We start from the raw sequence: 23,687 nt of genomic DNA on the forward strand, positions 1-23,687 counted from the left end.
CACCCGAGTCAGACAACACGCTTCGCGTTACTTTGCAGCTTGCAATGTGACGCTCACCGTGTCCAGCTATTCACTCGAACCTCAGAGAAGCAGAACCTGCAAGGAGACAAAAGGAACATCATTAGCAGCAGCTTCTTACCTGCAGTCTTTATCTTTAAACACTCGCAGCTACTGAGAACAGCTTCCTCGAATTTGCAAGCCTCCCGGACAGAACAACCTGAAAGGGGAAGATAGAGGCAACATTAAAGAAAGCAGTAGAGACATTTACAAATTACAAACTGCTCAAAAGGCTTACCTGGCTGGTCGCCTCTCGGCTGGCACCACTCCAGACATTCCACTCGCACTGAAGAACACTGCGATCTACAAGGAAGGAAAACACAGGTTAGCAAAGGCAAGACTTTGCAGCGCTGCGCATAGCGCTTACTTACCGCATCATAGCGCTCTTAATGCGCCATCATTTACCAGCGGGGCTCAACCAAGCTAGTTCGCCGCGCGGGAGCTCCGCATTCCTAAAGGAGCAAAAAGAGACATTTTAAACAAAGAAAGGCATGCAGGATAGCAACAAAACTAAAGAACAGAAATAAGACCTACCTGAAAAATATCAAACGGGCCGGCGTCGGTGAAGTGAAGTGAAGGAATTGATTTTATTGCCTGAGCTATCCATTATTTAAAAAAGAGAAAAATTGTGATTTTGATTTCATATATAATGTCCCCTACCTAAGTAATAAGGTAAAATTATGCAACTTTTAGTACCCAGGGATTTCTGCGCAATTATTTACCTTCTTCCTTAACAGGAATTTGCTCCGCTCCTAGTCGCTGATTTATTTAGTTCCTGCGTTTTAACATCTCCCGTCTAGGGAACATAGTGATCCCGGGATCAAATTAGCATGCAAAGAAAGTACTTGTCGGTTATGCTGTTTGGAGCTTGAATCGGCACGTCGCTTGCTTACATCATACCCTCTTCTAATGCCTTCTTATATGAGGAGCTACATGGGGTTTGTTACTGACATTTGGTCCATTAAAGGTGATGAATTCTGGAGCTTGATCTACGGGCAGAATCATTTGTGTATACAGCTGCTGCCTATCATGTATGGAAGGAAGCGCTCCACCTCATTGTCCTTAATGGCGGTGCCGCTAGCTTATAAGTTAATTGTAATGCACTGTACTAGTGACTAGTATTAATATATGTTATAATTGTATGTATGGTATTTTTGTATGTATTGGACTTATCTATGCCATTTTAATATGTTATTTATTGATAGACCAACTTATATGTTGTAAGATTGATTACATTTAATTGTGCAAAAGGTTTGTATTTAACCATATGCACGTAAGATAATAAAAAATGTAAAATAAATGTGTCCTATGTTTGTAAATTGATACATGGAGTAACTTCAAAACAAGCTTATAAACAAATACATTTAATACCAAATACTTTAGAGAATTTAATTGCTTGCTCAGGTTTCCTGCAGACTTACTGGGTTTTAAGTGAACAGTTGGACTTTCAGTTATCCTTTAGTCAAAAGGGAAATCATAGAATTAATTCATACTGCCAAAAACCCTAGGGCTGCAGGGCTTGATGGTCTATCAAACTTGACTCTGAAAGGCAACCCTATTTTATAGGTTTTGGTTCTTGAAAATTCTCTTTACTAGAATCATAACCACCTTCAGGATTCTCTCAACTTGGCATATCTCACATATTGTTCCCATTTATAAAAAAGGCGATCAGAACAATCCTTTTAACTTTTTGTCTGATTGCTCTGTTAAAGGCTAGTAGCATTGTCTTTGCTTCCTTAATACTTCACTTGAACAATGGGCCATCACCTCTAAAAGATTTTTGAGATTCCAAATATGCTTCCCTCGCTTGCAAGGAACTTCCTTGAATGGCTTAATTATGATATTGTTACAGATGGAGGCCATAAGTAATAGATCTCATTGTATTTGCCAGTATTTACATTGCAGGCGCTTTCGACCGAGTAAAACACAACCTTTCATGGACAAAGCTACACAAGTGTGGATTGCCGAAACAAACTCCTGAAATTGGTCATTCTTTTGCATACGAATACTCGTATACAAATTAGATTAAACACAAGAGGATGTCTCACTGGCCCCAGAGAAACATACGGGGGATTATGGTAGGGCTGTATACTTGCTCCATGTTTGTTCGGTTTTTACTTATCTGGTTAGGGAGAGGTTTTGAAGAGTTTTTTCCTCTGCAGATGAGTGACTTGCGGCTTCAATGGCTTACCTATGTCGATAATGTCACTCTCTTCAACCAGAACCTACTCATCTGCAGCACAGTTTCAATACACTGCAAGAATACACAAATTATAACGATCTGATAATTAGTACACATAGGTGGATATTATGGGGTTTTAGCTGCTCTAATTGAATGTTCATTGAACTGTAATGTTACTGACCTGGGTTAACATTTCGCTACGTCACTGCATGTGTTCAAAATAACTACCAAAAGTAGAAAATCATTTTACAACATAAATATATATATCTGTCCCCCAATAAATAAATGTATTAACCCAGTTTTTGTTTTAAAAAGTTATTTGGATAAGTTGTTCAGCCAGTCAATTGATAAGGAATTGATGATGTTTGTGGCAGTGATTTATTCTCAAAAATAGTTAATCGTCCAGCAGAAGGCCTATTTGATTTGGGGGAAGATGCTGCATTGAATGTCCCATCTCTGCTAATGTTTGACTCAAGAATGTGTGGGAATGGATTAAAATTTTGGAATTGGATGATGGAAATAGGTCTGAGAACCACAAATGGCAGATTTCCGGATGATACTCAAGGTGCAGAAGCATACAGAAGCACCAGTGGAAGCTCAACCATCGATAACATTTATTTTAGGAATAATATGTGGGGCATGATCGAGACGTTTAAAGTACATCCAGACCTTTTTAGGGATCACTATGCTCTTGTTTTAGTGTTGAAATGTAGAGGCGATGAACACCAAAAGACTAAGATGGGAAGGCACGACTAAGTTAACTCCAGGTACCTGAATTATGGAAACAAATAAAGCAGATTTTCAGACCATGTTGAAGGATAAAGAAAACCCCATAGTGATCGTCCAAACTTGTACAAGATTTATGATAAATATTCATGTAGACCCAATTGGTAGAGTACCAAAAAGGTCATTGAAAATGGGTATGGTTGGCTGCTTTGATAAAGATTGTAAGCTGGCAAGTTGGTCTATTGAAAAATTGTCGTAGTTCGAAAAGAGAGATTTTATGGGCATGAGCAAATTATAAACATATTCTAAAAACGGAAACTAGCTTTGGATCAATTGGCATGGGAAAAATTGGAGGCATCAAGGAAAGAAAATGATACAAAAGAAATTTGGGAAGCAGTCAATAGTGCCCCGATCTATAAAGAGCAGCTGACTGGATTGGAATCGGGTATCCTAGAAAGTACTTGGGTAGAACACTTTAGTGGGGCATACAAATTACAGCCTGAGGGGCTTGATGCGCTGAGTATACCTTTGATAGGTAACTCTGAAGGGGTTACAGATCATCCTAAATTATGAATCTCCAATTCCTACATAATCAAAGCCATCAAGGCCGCTAAGGGTAATAAAGCACCAGGTACTGATGGCGTGACAGTTGATTATTATCAGGACTGTATGGAGATTTGGGGCCCAATTTTGATGATTCCATTTAATGCCATATTAGAATCTAGAACAATACGGATTGAGTGGGTGGGCAAGAGCTGTTATTGTTCCAATATTTAAAAAGGGCTGTAAAAGAAGCCCCTAATATCGCCTGATCTCTCTTTTATATACTAGTTTCAAACTATTTGGTAAATGCTTTCTTGGCAAAATGGAAAATTGGGTTACAGAACAGGCTGTTCTTTCGCAAATTAAGTTGGGCTTTAGACCAATGCTTGGTACGATGCAACAAGGTTTAAATTTATATTTCAACATTGCACACTCCCTGTTTGCCAAAAAATAACCTGTCTATTTGGCCTCTATGGACCTAACCACACCCTTCGATGAAGTCTATCGTAACAATTTGTGGCTTGGGTCCTATGACTGCCCGACAGCTATATCAGATATTTTTAGGATCTTGCATAGTACCAATGAGGCATGTGCTGGAGCAGATAACAATGGCCATTGTACACCATAGTTTCAGATTTGCTCAGGGGGCAGGCAGGGTCTGTCATGGCCCCCCTATTCTTTTAACTGTATATGAATAACTAGCAACAAACATTGTTCGAGTGTGAGGCAGATGTTCCGAGGATAGGTGGTGTGTCAATCCCGGCATTGGTCTATGCCGATCACACAGTCCTTATCGCTTATTCCCCTAGGGCTGTACAGCTTTTGGTCACTATGTTTGCTTCTTTTATTGGGATTGGGACCTGCAAGTGAATGCCAAGAAGTCAGTGATCATGATGTGTGGTGGAAAAAGAAGACATTTAAGATTTCCAGCTATGATGTGTGATTCTAATGCTATACCTAAAGTGAATCAATTTGATCACCTTGGAATCCGCTTTTCTGAAAACTTTATGGGGGAGGTCCATTTAGTTAAACTACTTTCATGTATGAGGCAATCGTTTGTGGGAATAGATAGATTTATCAGGCAACTCACATAACCACTGATAAATCATATAAAAACTGTATATAATGTGTGAACGTTGGGAGCTATAAAGTATGGAGCACCAATCTTGGGATTTGCAGTAGTATCCAAAAAGAGACTTTTGGGTTTGCCCAGGTTGGCGCCACATTTTTCTACCCACTAGCAGTTTGGTATGCTGATTGTTGAAGATCTATTGGATTTGGAACCTGTCCTCTTAAGACTCTGGGTCTGGAAGAACCCAAATGCAGTGTTAACTCAAACTATATCAAAACCCATGCTAGTTAAAAAAGATGCAGCAGACATTTGATGGATCTCTAATGTAAAGATGATGTTGGGAAATATTAATGCACATGTGTTGTTTGATAATGCAACACTACTAAATATAATGCATGTCGAATACTTAAAACAAGCTGCAGGTTTGGAGCATGGAGACTAGAGAAACTAGGGAGATAATCAAACCAATTGAATAGAGGCTTTATGATTATAGCGAGTGTTGACATTAAGGAGTAGTTCACTTGGACAAATAGTAAATTACAAAGGGTGCCAATAGCAAAGGCCAGCTTTGAATATATGTTATCAGGGGAACCTAAGTAGGAGATTGGGATACTACATAGAGGCATGGTGCCCAATGTGTCGAGCAGGGCAGGAAGACATGGCCCGCTTCTTGATGTTTTTTCGTGAGTATCCTCAAATCCGGAAAGTTATTGGTTCCCCTGTTTAAGGGACATGGTTTTACTCAGTATTTGCCAGCATTATATTTCTTGCTGGATGTTGCAAACCCTGTAATAGCATGGTCTTTGTCTCTGTGCATAAGAAGAACCTGGAAAATACGTGAATAAAATGCCTTATGGTGGTCTAGTACTCATCTTTATAAAAAGGTGTACTAATGACATTGTTTATTAGTAACCCGCGAGAGTCAAGCAGAATGCAACACGCATTCTGATTGGCTCTCGCGGGGTCGTTACTTGGCCGAGAAGCCCTTGATTCTCGGCCGGGATTCCAGCCTCCGTGTCCACGGCGAGGGGCATGGCAGACCCTCAGCCAATGAAGCAGCTCAAAGCGGGGCCATCCCTGCTCCGAGCCTCCCCACGGCTGAGAGACTGCCTTTGCCACCCGCCGGGGACTCAGGTATTTTTTTGTTTTCCCTTCCCCTTTCCTCCCTGCCCTCCCCAACCCACTTACCTTCTTGCTCCTTTGTCCCCGGTGGGGGATGATGGCAGCCTCCAGCTGTGTGGAGACTCGGAGCGGGGCCATCCCCGCTCCGCGCCTACACACGGCTGGAGGCTTCCATCGTTCCCCGCCGGGGACGCAGGTAGGTTTTTTTTTTTATTCTTTTTTTTTTTCCCCTCCCTCCCTTTTGCCCTCCCAACCCCACTTACCTTCTTCTCCTTTTTTTCGGGAGCGGACGCGCTGGAAACTTTTGTTCCCAGCGCATCTGCTCCCGATGGGCGCTATGGAAAGGGAAAACTGACTTTGTTTTCCCTTTCCCGGCAGACATTTTCTTGGTCGTTTTTTTGTTTTCTTTTTTCTGTCCCGAAACGCTACAGTGTTTCGGGACAGAAACAAATGCTTTTAGTGCCCCGGTCACGCAGATCTTGTGGGCCGGGGTACTAATAGCAATATGACCATCACGGCAGGGGCATTACCGACTCAACTATGAGCCCTGAGGCATTACCTGAGTTGGTAATGCCCCCGCCGCTCGGGTCATATAGCTTAAATAATTCTAGGATGTATATTATGGATTCAATGGATATTTTATCCTATTTTATCTTACTTTATTTAAATTCAGAATTATTGGCTTCTAATTATGGATTTGTTATCTGAAATAAATATTGTATTACTACAACAATTATTTCCTATTTTTCCCATTCGAGGATTATCCAAACATTGAGCTGAAATATCAAAAGAAACCCACTAGCTGTGGTGAAGGAATTGAAGCATTTTGGCTTTTTTTTAAAAGCTAATAGGCCCAATAAATCAGTCTTGTCTTCGCAATAATGAATGAAAACCTTTCTGTCATTCGTTCAGATGATGAACATTAGGTCTAAATATTGTAGGTTTTCTCTCCTCCCATTAATTTTGTACTACAAAATAAAAGTGGTCCCCAGTCATGTCTATTGATTGAAATGTATTACTAACTTAAGTGGCATCAGTGCCGAGCTTTGAGGCACTTGTTCAGCATTCTATACTGTTATTACCGACTTGCATTTGTGTCTCCATAATATGCCATGATCTGGGTTTGCTTTCCCTTCAAGCTATAGTGTTCGATCATTGTTGATTTATTATAAGATCTTATCCCCTCCAGATATTACCCTTTATAAAGATCTATTTGACATGATATCTAAGGGAAATTGTAAATCCATCATGGCCTTTGCTGACTATTGTAAGAACATCTTTAAACATTTAAATGTCCCAGATTCCATCTTTTTGGAGAATCGAATTGCGATCAAACTTAAACTCTGGAATTTTGACTGGACTCACTTTTTTCCTGTATTATGGATGTTGTCTGATATTTTTCATTTCATTTTTGTTTGATCATGAAAGGTTTATGTAAACCATATCGTACTAATAAAATAAATACGTAAAGAAAAATAGGAGACCTATGCACATTGAGAATAATAGGTTTGAAGTTGTGTTTTATGAAACATGTACCATGCATTAAGTTTCACCTCTCTGCAGGGATGAATTTGTTCGTTTGTTTGTTTGTTTGTTTGGGAAGAGTTTAGGACAGGCTGCACTTAAGTGTAAGTATTTGCTGTTTATATTCTGATGTGATTTTTGAAGGTACCAATGTTCCTAAATATCACTTCTTCAAGCATGTTAAATGCGCATAGGTGCTTGTTCAAAGCATTTTCCCAAATATACTCCATAAGTCTACACATGTCTTGTGCCAAAGGCCTCTTTGCAGGAATTATACATGCTAGTTACTGGTTCTCCAGTGCTAGTTTAATAAGGTGTTGTTTTCTCCAGTGTCATACTCCCAGTGGATGAGTGGTTTTCCCTTTCGGCTGCTCTGACAGATTATGGGTGTTGTAAGGGAGTAGGCATAGAGATACAATGCGTAAATCTTCAATTTTTGGTCACAAGTTGGGTGATGGGTGCCCCTATCTATGTCCATTTAGCTTTTACAGACATGACCTTGGCCATTGAGTATATAATAAATCCTCTTATTTGGAAATGCCTGAATGATATCGCTTTACCTCAAACTTTTCAGAGAATTCTGATGGGCCTCTATGGTGACACATGAGGCAAGGTGAGAAAAGGTATAGATGAAGAACCGACAGAAGATATAAAGATGGAAAGAGGCGTGCGCCAGAGGTGCGTCTTAATGCCACTACTTTTCAATATTTACACAAATGCATTAGTTGAGTATTTGGAGCAAGCGGCCAAGATCTATCGCAGATTGGCACAAATTACATCCAATCCTAATATATGCCAATGCTTTGATGGCCATCACCAAGAACTCCTTGCAATATCTAGTTAATGCCTATTAGTCATTCGTGGAACCAATAGGCTTGGTTGTAAATTGTAAACCATCAAAAGTGATGCACATCACATCAAGCTGAAAGTCTTTGGTCTCATTATGATAAAGGGTGAGAAATGTAATTAGCAATCCAACCTCTATTACTGTGGGTGGCCCTTTGGCAGATCAAACGAGCTCTCATAACAAAGTTGATTTTAAACCTTGGAAGCCATCCATAGCAGAAAAAGCTCCCCTGGCCAAATTACATCATTAAAACCTTGAATATAATTGGTTATGAGGGATGGTTTTCCACACTGAAGTAATCGTAGCTAATGAAAGACTAATGCAAAGTTATTTTAAGTATGCCAAAGATAAAAGGGAGGAAATCCAACTGAATAAACGTATGGTGCAACGTTTTCTTCCATTAGTACTGTTAAATTGTATTGCAGATCTGTTGATCTCTACTATCACAAATGTGCCTAGTTATTTTACCTTTGCAAAGTTTCAGGTTCTCTAGGTCAGCAGATAATGTTTCCCAGAATTGTCTGTGGGATAATCCTAATCCAGAGACCCCCGTGGACTTCATGCTTTTTTTTGCATTTTACAGAGGTCAATTAATGATGGTCTTTTAATTATTATGCCGTTGCCTGGTAGCTTTCTCTTTATGGGAAAGGATTTATGGTCCTGACTAGTAGAGTGACCAACCACTGTTTTAGGAACTGTTTGATCTATTTTATCATGCAATGGTATATTAATATGCACAAACAAGGGGGGTTCTGGTAGTTTCTCTTCTACCGGCCCATATAGAGTCTCAACCAGAGTGTTTAGCTCACCAACCTTTCACAGAAGAGAAATTTCCACTACATGATATGATATGGCATTTATAACGCGCCTATACACAATTGTTTCAAGGCGCGTATCAGTCTTTGTCCGGCCCAAGGGCAGTCTAGCACCGACATGCCTGGCAATTCTCTTCTGAATAAGAGTACCAACCGCATCCCCAGACTCCCCCTTGTTTATGGGATATTAATATCCATATCAAAGTGTAACAGTTTGGAACTGTAGTTTTATGTACATTGATTTTGTAAAATATTTTTCGTATAAAAGAATTTTCACTTTGACGTCCAGTGTCACAAACTATGTATACTTTTGCATACTTAAGTAGCACATTTGGAAATTAATTTTGAAAAACTGCCTCGGCACATATAACATTGTGTCTAATTTACGCGAACAAGTGATATTCTGGAACATTGGTGCCTTCAAAAATGAAGTCTGAATATAAGCAACAAATACTTCTAGTTAAGCAAAGGTTGTCCCCTACTCTTCCCATATCAGCACATGGACAAATGCTTGCATTTCTTTGGAGAAAGCTCTCTACCTGTGAATTGTTAGTTACTCTCGATGTGTATATGAAAACCATAACATTTTTTTTCTTTACTTTTCAAGGTTATGTGATCTGCTGGTTTGTCCCATGCAATGGCCCTTCTGTATCAGGAGGTCCTGCCTACAGCCGCCTTCCAGACTACGATCTATGACATCACTTCCTCTGTACAAGTGGGGGCATCACTTTCGACAGGCAATCTGTGGCTTGCTGCCAAGGAGTTACTTGTTCCTTTTCTTCTTGGTCTTGTTCGAAGGTTTAAAAAACATTTTACTGACCACATTGCTGCTGAATTTAAAAGGGGGGAATGAGTTGCTGATCACTGCACAACCAAGGCATCTGCCTCCCAAGAAGCACTAATGTTTCACCTTTTTTTACTTGTATTTGTGGTGTTCTCTTTATTGGTAGCCATACTGTGCATTTCCTTTCTGGCATAGAGCCTTCCTTCCTTTACGCACTGTTACTGTCCCATAGTGGCCATTCGGCCAAAGGCAGAAAGGAGTTCTTTTTTCTTTTCATTACCGTACGGCAGCACAGATCTTGAAAAATCTATATTCTGGGTAGTGATGCAATTTGCATTCTTTTGTATGTATTTATTTTGATGAAGTTCAGGAATGGGATGTCTGATATTGAAGTTTGCACTTTTTTAATTTGTCAAACCTAAGAAAGTAGCCCTGCCGACGGGTGATATATTTATTGATGCACTGGAGGAGGTTGTTTCAAAAGTTTGATTTTAGATACAGATGCCTAACTCCACAGGCCGACGACAAGCCTGTGATATTGGTTTAACTCTCAAGGGCCCACAATCAAATCTCATCAAGTCAGTTAGTGGTTGAATGTTACATCTGTTAATGGAGCAGAAATGTTTACCCCCTTAAAAGGTTTTGAGGATACACGCACCAACTTACATAGAATGTTACGTATTCTATTGTAAATAACATGTCTTTATTAAGTCATCTGCCTGGTGTCCAAAATAATCTGCAGTAACATTTTTGCTGTTGGTAAAAAAATGTCCTTTTGTTATAGTGAACATTACTTCCAAACAGCTGAAGCTCGCTGCAACCACCATCAAGGAGGACGTGTTTCTGTCTCAAGTTCCACAAGTTGTTGACTCTATTGAATTTCTTGCCATTTTTATATTTATAAGATGTTTTTAAAATATTTCATAAAATCATCTAATCAAACAATGTTAGCCATGTGTATTTATTGGTATGGTTGAACTAAGTGATTTACTTTGTTGCTAAAATTGAACACTCCAGAAATGTAAAATTTGTAACAGAATGCTCAAAGGTATACTTTGTCTTAGGACTTGAAATGTCAATGTTTCAACATGCCTATTATCTGAGGATTCTGTGCGTCCCTCCTCTCCTCTCCTCTTTCATGTTTTTCCAATGTTAATTGTATTTAGGTTTGACAGGAATTCCATCAGATGCAACTATGGATTGATGTAAAGCTACACAAATCAGCCAGCAATTGGTTCTTATGTGAAAAACCAAAACTAAGATTGGTTCCCCATTTACACTAGTCTTATCCAGGGGTCTGCGACCTGAAGATCTCTGCATGATTTAGACTAGGGCTCCTATTATCACAGACCATTAATTATGCTTGCTGGGGATGATGGGAGTTGTAGTCCAAAACATCTGGAGAGCCGAAGGTTGCAGACCCTTTGTGTAAAATACGACCAATAACACAGCAAGGACGAGAACCACCTCACAGCAACAGAAATCGTTTCAATAGTTAAGATCTGTATAATAGAACTACTGCCTTCGATTCTTAAAAAAATGGACTTGAGGGTGATCAAGTTGATATATTTTATGGTGTTCAGCCTTTAGAGCAGCACTGAGCTCACCCATAGCTAGAGCATTCCATAACTTAGCCCATTATATTTGAATCAGCAGGAACTTTGAAGCCTTTCAGTAATGGGTGGTTGTCATGTGAGCCGGTTTTAGCCTTTGGGTGACCAGCCTGGCTTGCAGGGCTGAAAATTCATAAAAGCTGTCATCAACATCACCCAATACAATTACTCTTGGATGCTAAGGTGGCTCTACTTTGGTGATTTATTTAAAACAATTAAGAACTTTATGCCAGAATACTTGCATCATACAACAGGACCCCCACAAATACATAAGGGCTCCTTGGGCTATCCTACATCACCAAAAAATAGAGAGATTTTATGAAGTTGAAGCAGCGTGAGATTTCACTGCATCATCAATTTTTATGTGTTGAATTTGGCTTGAGAGCAAATGGCTGCACTAGCCCAGATATTATACAGGAAGAGCCATTCTGACTTGAAATAAATCTGTTTTTCATTGGCTCATACAATAATACTTCAAAAACTTTCTAAGCATCTATGCAGTTGTGAAAACCTTACAGTAAATGTTCCAGCCTGTGAGATCTCGACTGCCAAGATGTGAAGTTTTAGGCTGAGTAACCAAGGATTCCTACGGGGAGTCACAATTTTGTCCCAATAACGAGGCCAGGCAGGGTCAGGCCTCCCACTACAACCATTTCCACCTAAAATATATCCAGACTCCCAGTCACTATAAAAAGCAGAAACACAAGCACACTTTGAGCAAGCTGGGGATGCTGGATGGAGCACAGAGGCCAGGAGGGAAATTCGAGCTGGAGGGACTTTGGAAGGCCTGGAGAACCAAAGACTGCCTAATTGCTAGGCCCCCTTTCTTTTTTTCTTTTTTTTTTACATCCCGAACACCCAAACCCATTTTTTGAAAAATTAACCCCCCCAAAAAATTCGATGGTTTTTTTTTACGAAAAAAAATCGCGGCAAAAAACCCTGCGATGAAAAGTGCGGCGATGAAATTACGGTATACCGTGAGTACAAGGGAGGATGCAGTGTGGCGAGGGAGTGCCAACACCAGGGAGCCACAAACAGGGGCAGCTGGTGGTTTCCTGGCAGTGCCCACACCAGAGCTACTCCCCTCGGCAAACAGGAGAGCCCAGGCCTTTGAAGGGCAGGTGGTAGAACCCTGGCTTCAAAAAACATCTCTGTGTGCTCTCGCTGCTCCCAAAACACGAGAAGAATGTTTACGAGGAGCTAGCGAAGTAGGAGTAAAATAAAGAGAAGTGCATACTGGGACTGGAAGTCCAATGACATTTATTTTGGAACTTTAAGGGGTCCGAGCCCAACTGAGGGAGACCCTGAGAGGGGAACGAAGCTACAAACCAGAAAACCCTTTGGCGAAAAACATTGTTTTCTGGAAGCCGCAAGGGTTACACAAGCCAGTCCATCTGGGAAGAGACAAGTGCTTCAAGTACTACCAAGTTAACAGCTGTCCTCCCGGCTGAATGGCAGAGCTGGGGAGGCACCAAGACAGTGAGAATAACGGTCTTGACTTAACCCCAAAAGACGCGAAGGTGGAAAGCCTCCCAACGCAACAGGTGAGTCGATTGAAGATCTGAAAGTCCATGTTGTGTTTCGGAGTGCTTGTAACAGTTGCCAAGAAAAATGAAGCTTACGCGTGTGGAAATGAACCGCAAGGGAAAATGGACCCATTGTTCCTAACATTTGTGTATAAATACTAAGTAGCAGAGTGGTCAGGCGTGAAGGAAGTTGCCCAATCGAAAGTCTCTACATAGTTTGAGGGAAACCGCAATCAAAAAGGGAAAGTGGGTAAAATTGAGGACTCTAAATACCAGGATGCATTTTAAAGGCAAATAGAAGTTGAAGTGGTCATGCAATGTCATGCATGCTGGACATATTACCTCTGGACCTGGAAAACCATCTTCACGCAGACCGGGTTATGCTCATAGAACTGCTAGACCGTTCTATTATAAATGGAGGTTGTTTGATGTACTGCCGGGAAAACGACGTTTGCATTATTCACGTCGTTGAATTCACGTGATTCAGGGTAGTCGCGTGTGTTACTGCAGTACGTTCATAAGCAGCGTGGAGACGTTGCTCGCTGCTTCTGATTGAACCAATATGGCGTTTGGTAGCTGAACTCTTGATTTGCGTCCTCGCATCTTGTCAGTTACTTCCTTGGCTTTCTTCGGCGTGTTTCTTCCACACGCAAACTCCTGGAGCTGGCTTTCCTTCACATGCGAGTTTTGGCAGCACTGTCTGCGTGCACTTCAGTCGCGTGTATCCTCACACGCGGGTTCCTGATATCTTTGCATGCTGCTTTCCTGACTGCGTGTAAATTGTTGCGTGTTAATTCCCACGAGGACACTGGAACTCTCCAAGCGCGGCTGTCCTGGCTGCGTGTACTTTGTTTGTGGGTAAAACCTCAAGCGGACGCTGGAACTCTCCAAGCGCGGCTGCCCCGGTTGCATGTACTTTGTGGGTAAAAATCCACGCGGACTCTGGAACTCTTCAAGCACGGCTGTCCTGGCTGCGTGTACTTTGTTCGTGGGTAAAACCCCACGCGGACTCTGGAACTCTTCAGGTACGGCTGTCTGGCTGCGTGCACTTCTGTTTGCGTGTAAAATCTCACGCGGTCTACTCTACTCTTTACACGCTGTGGCCCTGATTGCGTGAACTTTTGTTGCGTGTAAATCAGCACGCTTTCTACTGTACTTGCAAGCGTGGCTGTTCAGGCTGCGTGAACTTTTGTTGCGTGTAAATCTGCACGCGGTTTTTTGAACTCTTTGAAACGTGTAACTCCACACGCGTTCCCTGGCACCTGTGAGGAGATAACAGGTGGACTCATTTAATTTCTGTTCTATGTGGGAAAGGAAGTATTATCGACAAATGTTCATTTCAAGGTGATTTTGCACTGTACTTTGGACGCTATCCTGTGGTGCACCAACCCGGTATCTAGCGTGAGCCTTGTGCTGTTCAGGATAAGTCTCCCTTACTAACCTTCCATCCTTTGTCGTTGTTTCAATTCCTGAATTTCTTCTGAGACTTGTTGGTGGAGATTCCAGTTCTAAGCCTACAGGCTAGTGTTGTAATTAGTGCTATTGCTGTGCTATCAGTGAGAGTTTAGTTGGGACAACTTCTCATGATGCCTTATTTATCCTAGGCTGACTTCCTATAATGCTCCCACGCCCTTTCCAGTGATCCCTCTCTCTGCTGTTTTACTAGTCAGAGAGTTGTATCATTTGGAAGGTCTAATTTGACTTCACTACTATCAACCCGTGTGAATTCAAGGATCCGGAAGAGCCCTACCAATTGTATCCTTTTTGGTTACCATATCCTTTTCATAAGATACCTTGGTGATTTATGACATGCAGAGGGAAAATAAAAGTACTCACAGTTTCAAAAGTCTTCGACCAGGAGAAAGAGACTCAAACCAGACAGAGGTAAGTCTTAATGAGATGAAGAAAGCTAGGGGAAGAGAACCCTGGCAAGTAATGTGAAAAAGACTTAAGGCTGAATGAGGGGAGCTCATGCTGAACTGTGACCAGATTGAGAGACATCATTTTGTTGAACATTTGCTTTGAAGGGTCCGAGCCCGACTGAGGGAGACCAGCAGGAACATTTTGAACTATGCAGAGGATAAGGGGGTTAACCTGGAATTGGGAGAAGGGAAACACGAGAGGTTGAAACCTCCAATTTGTGAATGGCAATTTGAGAACGCAGTAGGCTTTGGAAGGCAGAGCAGGCTTCCAACTTATATTCGCAAGCCAGAGTGTGGCCGAGTGCAAAGTGTTCCATCCAAACCTGCGTGCTATACAACGTGGGAAAGAGAAGACATAGTGAAACATTTGCCATTCTGACATTTTTGTTAAACACTGACTTTCCTTTATGAAAACACATATCGCTGTGCACATGTATTGTAATAGAGTGAGGACAGGCATTAGGTGTTCTAGTTTAAATGTTATGATTTTGGACACGACTAACTAGGACTGTTTATCTTTTATTGGATGGTAGAGCATGCTGCCATTTTAGCTATAGGGCTAGACAGACGTTTTTCAACCCCTTTCACCTTTAATAAAAATGGACAACTTTGCATCTTTTGTGTCCTGCTTGTGATACCATGCCCCTCTCTCACACCCAAAAAGGTGCCTGAAGACAACATGATAGAAACCAGAGTGTGATCTGGTCCCGATCCCAGAGGGCCATCCTCTGCATTTGTCACCTTACAAGCGAATGGGAAATCAAACAGTAACCTAGTCATGAGCATCTTTTATGTACAAGTGTTATCTCAATTCTCGTTTTGAGGTATGCAATGCATATTGTGTCAACTATCGACAGACTGTAATTCTGGAAATGTTTCTTCCAACAATATGAATCTAATCTCTGAAAGGCAATATTTTGATTGGACCTAGAAAGTGATTTATTGGGTATTATTTAATTTTGGATTGGCACGGATTTAAGATCCATGGCTACAACCTGTATTACAGAATAATGCTCAGAGGTTTGAGACAATTTATTCAGAATCACTGTGCTTGGAGAGGCACAGCTTCACCTCACTCATGAGGCCCGACTAGGCCAGAACACGTGTCTGGGGTTGCTGTTGATACTCTTGTTTAGAGGAGAATTGCCTAGCATTTTGGTGCTGGACTGCCCAAGTGGGTGGGACTGGACTGATGTGCAAATGTGTATTTCTCCTCTGTGAAAGGTACAGTGAGCTAAAACCTGGTTGTAGACCCTTCCGAATGGGAACCTAACCACAGAACAGGTTATTTAGCCGTGTTCGTTCTCGGTAGAGGGGCTCCCATTCCTTTTGTATATATTTAGGGACTTGGGGTTTCACCCTAAATTACCTAGGGTAATCCAGACGTGGACCACTTGCTCGCTGTGCTTAAAGAGGCACAGCTTCACCTCACTGATGAGGCCAGACAAGGCAGAAACACGTGTCTGGGGTTGCCATTGGTACTCTTGTTCAAAGGAGAATTGCCTAGAATTGTGGTGCTGGACTGGCCAAGCGGGTAGGACGAGACTGATATTCAAATGGATTTTTTCTCCTCTGTGAAAGGTACAATGAGCTCAAACTTGGTTGTAGACCCTCCCGAGTGGGAACCCACCCAGAGAAAAGGTTATTTGGCTGTGTTCGTTCTCTGTAGAGGGGACACCAGACTGTTTCCATATATGCAAAATAAACAGAACAGAATTAGGTAGGTGAGGTATTCTCCTCTCGTAATCTGTCCCTCCCCCATCGGCAATGAGGCCACCTGTTAAAATAAATCCCTGTAAAAATCAAGATTGTGATAATCATGCAATATACCGGAACCTGCTTATGGCTATTGTCACAAAATCGCAACTTCATTCCAAGCATGCAACAGTTGCTAGGAGGACTATCACCCTGCTCCAAAATGGAGACCAGACACAAGTCAATTTCAAGTGTTTTTATTTAACTTTCCCTACAAACTAAAACGTAAATGTCAGTATGATGGTAAAACTCTTAAATAGGTGTCAGGATTTTACCTATTATTTGTACCTTCTCACGCCAACTAATGGTGTCAGGATTATTGCTTTGAGTATCGGGGTATAACGCGAGGGAAGAGTCTGTGTCTTTCCATAACAGAGTCAACATAATCTGGGTTTCCCTTCTTGCTCCAAAGGCGTTCATAAAGGGAATGTTCAGTGTGTCAAAGTTTCAGGGAAACAACCCAAGCTAGGTGATGGGTGCTAAGCAAAGTCTCCTAATGTTACTCCGAGTCACAGTCAGAAAGATGAAGTGCAAACCGAAAGAAAGCTTCTCTCCTCAAGGAGGTTGTTGTTGCTGTTCAGAATTGTCAAGACTGGTGGGGTTATCTTACCCCTAATCCCCTTCTTGGGCCACCAGCTTTCCCAACGAATTAGCCACATCTCCCTGGCTGATAAGTGTTCTTCGGGGTTCACCGGTTTGTTGCTCCAAGGGTGTTTCCTCTGGTCGATTTATTTTGGTCCAGTAAGGACCACCTGCTAGGCGGGACCCAAGGTTGGTGCTTTCAGGCTGTTCTGGGATGCCTTGGTAGGGTTTGTCAGAGGAGCATGGCTCTATCCCTGCACTCTACCCACTTCTCTCTGTGTTGCTGTGGGGACTTTCTCACTAATCCCATGTGGGCTTCCCTGCTCTGTGGCATAGGGGTGATATCACATTCCTCCGCCTACCTCTGTACTCTCCCCTGAATCAACTTCATCATCCGGAACCTCTCTAGACACTCTGACTAATTGGGTGGCGTCTCATTCTAAGATAGTGCAGCCCTAGCCCTCTCTGTAAGCAATCAATATAGTTTCCTCTATCCATTTTGTATCCCTTTTCATCTACCTGACAATAACGTGCTCTCCTATGTTGCTGTATCTCCTTCGCAGTATCAAATCCTCGTTGATTCAAGTCTCCTCCTCTCACCTCTCAGCAATACCTTTCTGGTCTGTTTAGCTTAAGATTCACCTCCTCAAAATTAATCTCCATCTGAATGCCTCTCTCTATCCCCCTCTTCAACATAGCACTGTCTTCCCTCCTCCCTAAATACATCTCTCTTCTCCAGGATGGTATGTCCCCCCCTTCCACTTTTTAACATTGATAGCTCCATCTTCACCAATGCCACCCTCCTTCCTCTGCTCATGGTTATTTATCTTTTACACATTCTCTCTTTCTCTTCTTAAGAAATATCCCATGCTACCCTCTGCAAGGTGGTATTCTTCTTCTGCACCAAGCAATATCGCTCTCTGTTAACAACATGGTGTCTCCTCCTTTTCTCTCTATACCCAAATCTGCCCTGCACCTATGTAGCATGGGCTGAGCAGTACTGTGATTGGGCCATGGCTTTGGGGTCTGGTGGGTTGGAAAGATGCATGTCCAAGCTTACATTGTGGCTTGCCACCATTTTGAATTTCAGAGCTGCCCTGTACATAGGTGACATTTAGCCTGCCTCCCTTAGCTCTTCCCTTTTGCCTGTTAGAAACCAGGGCCCCCTGCATTTCCAGTATGTAAATCCACATCCATAACCCACTCTTAAGTATGCAAAGTTGTTTGTTTTAATTTGTTACTTTGTTACCCCTGCAAATCTAATCGGATTGGGAGAACAATGCATCGCACACTTGCTTTCACTCTGTTTATTGAATGCAACTTTGTTTCCACAGGACCCCCACCAGCCACACATCCTTTAGAATTCATTTTTCTCACTTAGAAAGTGCTGCCAGAGAAACAAATGTACACGCACACTCCCAGATACCTGCTCATTGGTGGTTTGAGTGTGGCTGGTGGGAGCTCCCACCATACAATTAAGGTTTCTGCCTTTGATTTCCTTTGGCCTGAGGGGTTTAGGGTACCAAGAGGGGCACATGGTGGGCCTGTGGAGCCTTCCTGTGACCGTGTCCTGCCTACATGTAGATTACTTCATAACAATTGTAAGAGATTGGGGGGAATCACTATATACCCCACCAGAGAACCTGTGAGCCAAAATCATTGTCAATTGCTTCAACATACATGCACATCCATCACAATACTCATCCCAGAAAGAGGTCAAAGGCTGGCCTTGCCAGCCCCAATTGAAGAATAACTGCTTCATTTGTCTACAACATCGAGAGGCCCAATTATTCATATGTGCACTCTAGTTTCCTGCAATTTCTCACTTCTGGCTATAGAACAACTTCTAGTTTTTCTCTGGTGCTTTTGAGTTTGCTATCTGTCACAAAACCAGTGTTCAGTTTTGTTGCAGACATTAGAGTCCTCCTCATGTGTTGCAGCCTGTCCGACGTGCAGTGTTTCAGCTTCAATTCTTTTTGGGGGTTGACTCTGTTGGCCCTTGGATGTAAAGCTGAGATGAACTGGGTACCCCGACTGGTGCAGGGATTTTCTTCTCTTTCAGCGGTAATCGGGCAAATCTCTTCATTTGTTGAGGGAGTTACATCCTGGTGTATAGTTGGAGCTATGAAGACCTGAATGGGATGGACATCACACCCCTGACCTTACACATTATACCTTATTTAGAGCGATAAAAGAGTATGTTAATGATCGCATTCAAGATCTGCTGTTCAGCTCGCTGGCATATGGACAACACCCTTGTTTTTGATCCAAAGTCATGTCTACTGAAGATCCCTCACCCAGGATTTTGGAGAAGATATCACTGTCGTAGCCCGCCAGATTTTCAGTAGCCAGTTCCAGTGGGATGCCATGGATCTAGATACTATTGTGTCAGGACATATTTTTGTCCTTGTTAAGTTTCTCGGTTAGGGAACTAATATTTTCTTTAAGTTTGAGACCCGGCAATTTAGATTCTCTTGTTCGCGTGTTTGGACACACAGAGTGTTTACAGTGTCCATCACCCGTCATTCAGTTGCTGAGACACATGGCCTTGAATAAATTACCAGAACAGGCTTCAATGTCCTGTATCAATTTCCTAAGCTAAAGGGCAATATTGCCTTTGGTTGATGGTGTTGCTTCATTTTGTTGCTCTGGTGAGTTAACGATTTCTAACACCTCAGTGATAAAAGAATGTTCCGGGGCGTCTATTAGGATCTTTAAGGGGTATTAGCATCTCCATGCTGTTGACCTGCCCCTAGCGCATAGCAGATCTTTTTTTTAATCCTTCTGCTCTTTTGCTTTGGGAGCGCTCCATTTTGGTTGCACTTGGCATGAGGTTGACAAAGTAAATGTACATACATGGATCAGTGCCTTTTAAGAAAGTGACCGAATCAGCCGCGAGAGCTCACCAGGCAATTCACTCTCTCTGTAGGTTAATACCAGGCTCCAAAATCACTGCTTGGGTAAATTGTTTCACAGAAATCTCCCCGTCGCTTGATAAACTTCTCCAGCATGGGGTCTGGCATGGATTCACATGCTCATGAATATTCCCTGTCGTCGGGCTGGGAATCCTCGATAAAGAAAAAATCAGTATCATTTTCGTTTCTGATCTGTTCTCCTTAGTAGTAACCAATCACTGGTCTCTGGGTCATACTGCCCCCAGCCAATGACTGCCCTCTCCCTAAGCCCCGCCTCTGGCAGCCATCTTCAGATTTTTACCGCACGCTCAAGTGTTGGGAGTCCTCGTGTTTAGCCCTCAAGCTTTTTTGCTGCGTTTTTGCACTTTTTTAAAGAGATTTTCTCATTTTTCGGTCAAATAGAGCCTCGAGCTCCACCGTTTCTACATCCGATAAACGGGGACCCCTTTTGGATTTTTCTACGCCCCTCAAGGGTGAAGTTTTCGTCAAGTTACGCTTCTTGGAGGAGTCCAGAAGTTTCTGTGGCCTACCCCGGACATGGCCCAGGAGAAAGGAAGCTTGACGCCCGGAAAGCTGTCAGGTTTTGCCCTGGATGCCAGCTGCAGAATGTGTTCAAAGAGGACGAGCATTCAAAGTGCCTCTACTGCCTTCATGAGGACAAAACGCACGTGGAGAAGGACTGTGCGTTTTGCGGGAACATGTCGGAACGGACCATCAAGGATCGACATCTTCGTCTCTCCAACTGGCTGGAAGGAAAGAGCCTGTCAGGTGAGAAGAAGAAGTCTGAGCAGTCTTCTATGTCCTGTGAGGGCGCCCTGGCGACGGGGCCCCAACAGAAGGCAAAGAACTGCGAGTCCGCGGGCACCGGGAGCGCCGAACGGTCAGGGTCCTCGGCTGCCAGGTAGGGCGCATCTTCTCCAGCACCATCAACCACAAGCCAACACTCTGGCTCAGGGAAGAGGAAAGCCGAGAACCCGGAGAAGCATCTGGAGAGGCCCCGGTCAGTCTCAAAGGATCCAGCCAAGGGGGACCGAGGCGGTGACCCTCCCCCCAAGGTGAAGGCCACAGGCTCCCAGAAGGCAGTGAAGGCCTTGATTCTCCCGGCTAAGGCCTCTATCGAGGAAGTCGCGGCGGCCCTGGTGCAGCCTGGGGAGGCTACACCAGGGGAGGCGACCTCGTGGCCCAGAGTTTCTCTGTCACCACGGAGGGAAGCCTCTTGCAGGCCCATTGAGAAGACCCCCGTGAAGACCCCAGCGGAAAAAGAAGGGGGGAGCCGGTGGCCATTGTGGACACGGACACAGCCTCCGAGGAGGAACTGGTTGAAGTCTCGGAGGGCCTCGACGAGGGCGTCGAAGAGGCCCGGTCCCAGGGGAGGGATCCCGACGAAGGGGACGACGAGAGTGACGGCGACACCGGCGAGGTTCCTAGTCAACCGTCGCTTCCGGGGCCGCAGGATAACTTGGTGGCCATTTTGTTGCCAATACAATCCTTATGTTCGGAGATAAGGACGAGATTGCCCCTACCACCGACGGAGGAGCTGGAACCAGGCCCGACGGAGGAGCCAGAGCCAGGCCCGTCGGGAACTGCCCCAAACAAGAGAAGACGGACCCATCCAGCCCCGCCTTTTCAGCCCTCGCGGCCTGCTCAACCTTTGCCCACGTCCCCTGTACCTGGGGATGACACGGGAACGGACACGGCCACGACGGGTACGGATGACAACGGCGGTGACGACGGGATGGAGCTCCCATCGCCTCCAGCCCGGGCCTCCCCGCCCAACGAGATTGGGTCTTTCCACGCTATGATCGCTAGGGCATCTGAGCTTTTTCAGCTCTGCCCCGAAGAGAAGGAAGGTTTCCTTTACCAACGGCGTGAAGCCAAGCGGAAGACAGTCCTCGCCGTGCCTCTGTTGGATGACATCTGGGACGAGGGTCTCACCCTTCTCAAGAACCCATCTACGACGCCTGCCAAGAGGGATCGGTACAAGAAGTAGTACCGGGTCTCCGATGCGGCCCCTTTGTGCCTTAGGGCACACTCGATCCCTGTCTCGGTTCACTCAGCGGGGGGGCATCGGCCTCAACAGCAACTTTCCCGCCGGACGGCGAAGGAAAGAAGCTGGATGCAATGGGATGACGAGTTATCTCGTCGGCGGCAACAGCGATTAAGGCGGCCAACGCCCTCGCAATCGTGGCCCGCTACGATAGGGAGTTATGGTACAAGATCGCCCCCCTGTTGGACTTCCTACGGGATGACAAGAGGGCTGAAGCCCTGGAGATCTTGCAGGAAAGTGAGGTGGCGTCGGACCACGCCATAACGGTGGCAACGGACATTGCCGACATCGGTTTCCGCCAGCTAGGCAACAGCGTTTGCCTCAGACGACAAGGGTGGCTCAAGGCGACGGATTTCCGCCAGGACGTACAAGCCAAGGTTTTGGACATGCCGTTCGACGGGAACAACCTGTTTGGGAAAACAGTGGATGAGTCCCTCCAAGCCATCAAGGCGGATACGGAGTCAGCTAAGGCCGTAGGAGTTCTCGAGCAACGAAGGCCGTCCTTTCGGAGCTCCGGTGGCAAGCAGGGTGCCTCCAAGGGATTCAGCGGTGGCTCCTCTACGTACGGAAGCCTATAGAGGATGAGGCAAGTCGGGTGGATCCTGCCATCGTCGTCAGGGAGGCCAAGGCGGCAAGGCGTCCTCCAAGCAAGATTGAACCGACCGTGGCGTCGGTCCCCCACCGAAGCACCCCGGTGGGAGGCCGGCTGGCGAAGTTCGTCAGCATGTGAGAGTCCATCTCCACTGACCATTGGGTGCTGAACGCCCTGGCCCAGGGGCACGCCCTCAAATTTCTAAAAAAGTGCCCTCGATTCCTCCCGTGGCCAGGAAGGAAAACCACATCCCTCAACTACTGTTGGAGGTAAGGGCGATGCTCAGGAAAGGTGCCATCGAGCTCGTCCCAAAGAGACTCCGGGGCTCCGGAGTATACTCAAGGTACTTCCTCGTGAAAAAGAAGACAGGAGGGTGGCGACCCATCCTCGACCTGCGACGACTGAACAAGTACATCAAGGCACAGAAGTTCTGGATGGTCACCCTCCAGCACGTGCTGGGACAGCTGGAGGAGGGCGATTTCCTGTCGTCGTTGGATTTGGAGGATGCATACTTTCACATTCCCATTCTAAAAGGACACCAGAAGTTCCTCAGGTTCGTGGTCCAAGGGCGGCACTACCAGTTCAAGGCCCTCCCGTTCGGATTGAAGTCGGCACCCAGGGTTCTCACCAAGTGCCTCGCCCCAGTGGCGGCGCGGCTGCGCCTGCAGGGGATCCACGTCTACCCGTACCTGGACGATTGGCTCAACCGTGCAAGGACAAGGGAGCTTGCCGTAGAACACAGTGAAGACCGTCCCCGTCCAGCTGCTCACGGACCTGGGGTTCTCCATCAACTGCCCCAAGTCCCACCTGGTTCCCTCTCAAGTCGCACTGTTTCTGGGAGCCAAGCTTGACACAGTGGCGCGTCAGGCCTCGCCGTCAGAGGAAAGGACAAAGGCCATCCTAGGCAAGGTGCAGCGTCTACTGGCCACGGACGTGGCCAGGGTGATGTCCATCAAGTCCCTCCTCGGGATTATCTCGTGCGCCTGTGCAGGCTGCGGATGCGCCCTCTACAGGAGTTCCTCGACGCCCGCTGGATTCAAGCTACGGGCAGCTTCGAGGACAG

The 23,687-nt window shown here is 44.5% G+C and overlaps 1 protein-coding gene across 1 annotated transcript in view; it reads left to right on the forward strand.

Moving 5' to 3' along the window:
- The window catches only part of LOC138456456 (palmitoyltransferase ZDHHC21-like), a 468,858-nt gene extending 458,241 nt beyond the window's left edge, over window positions 1–10,617 (forward strand). The window contains exon 9 of the mRNA XM_069607178.1: window positions 9,496–10,617. Coding sequence (XP_069463279.1) covers window positions 9,496–9,584 — 89 coding nt within the window. The 3' untranslated portion in view covers window positions 9,585–10,617. The remainder of the gene's footprint in view (window positions 1–9,495) is intronic.
- Window positions 10,618–23,687: the final 13,070 nt, after the last annotated feature.

The sequence above is a fragment of the Ambystoma mexicanum genome, chromosome 1p, assembly GCF_040938575.1.
Source record: "Ambystoma mexicanum isolate Mex_15411 chromosome 1p, UKY_AmexF1_1, whole genome shotgun sequence".
NCBI lineage: Eukaryota > Metazoa > Chordata > Amphibia > Caudata > Ambystomatidae > Ambystoma > Ambystoma mexicanum.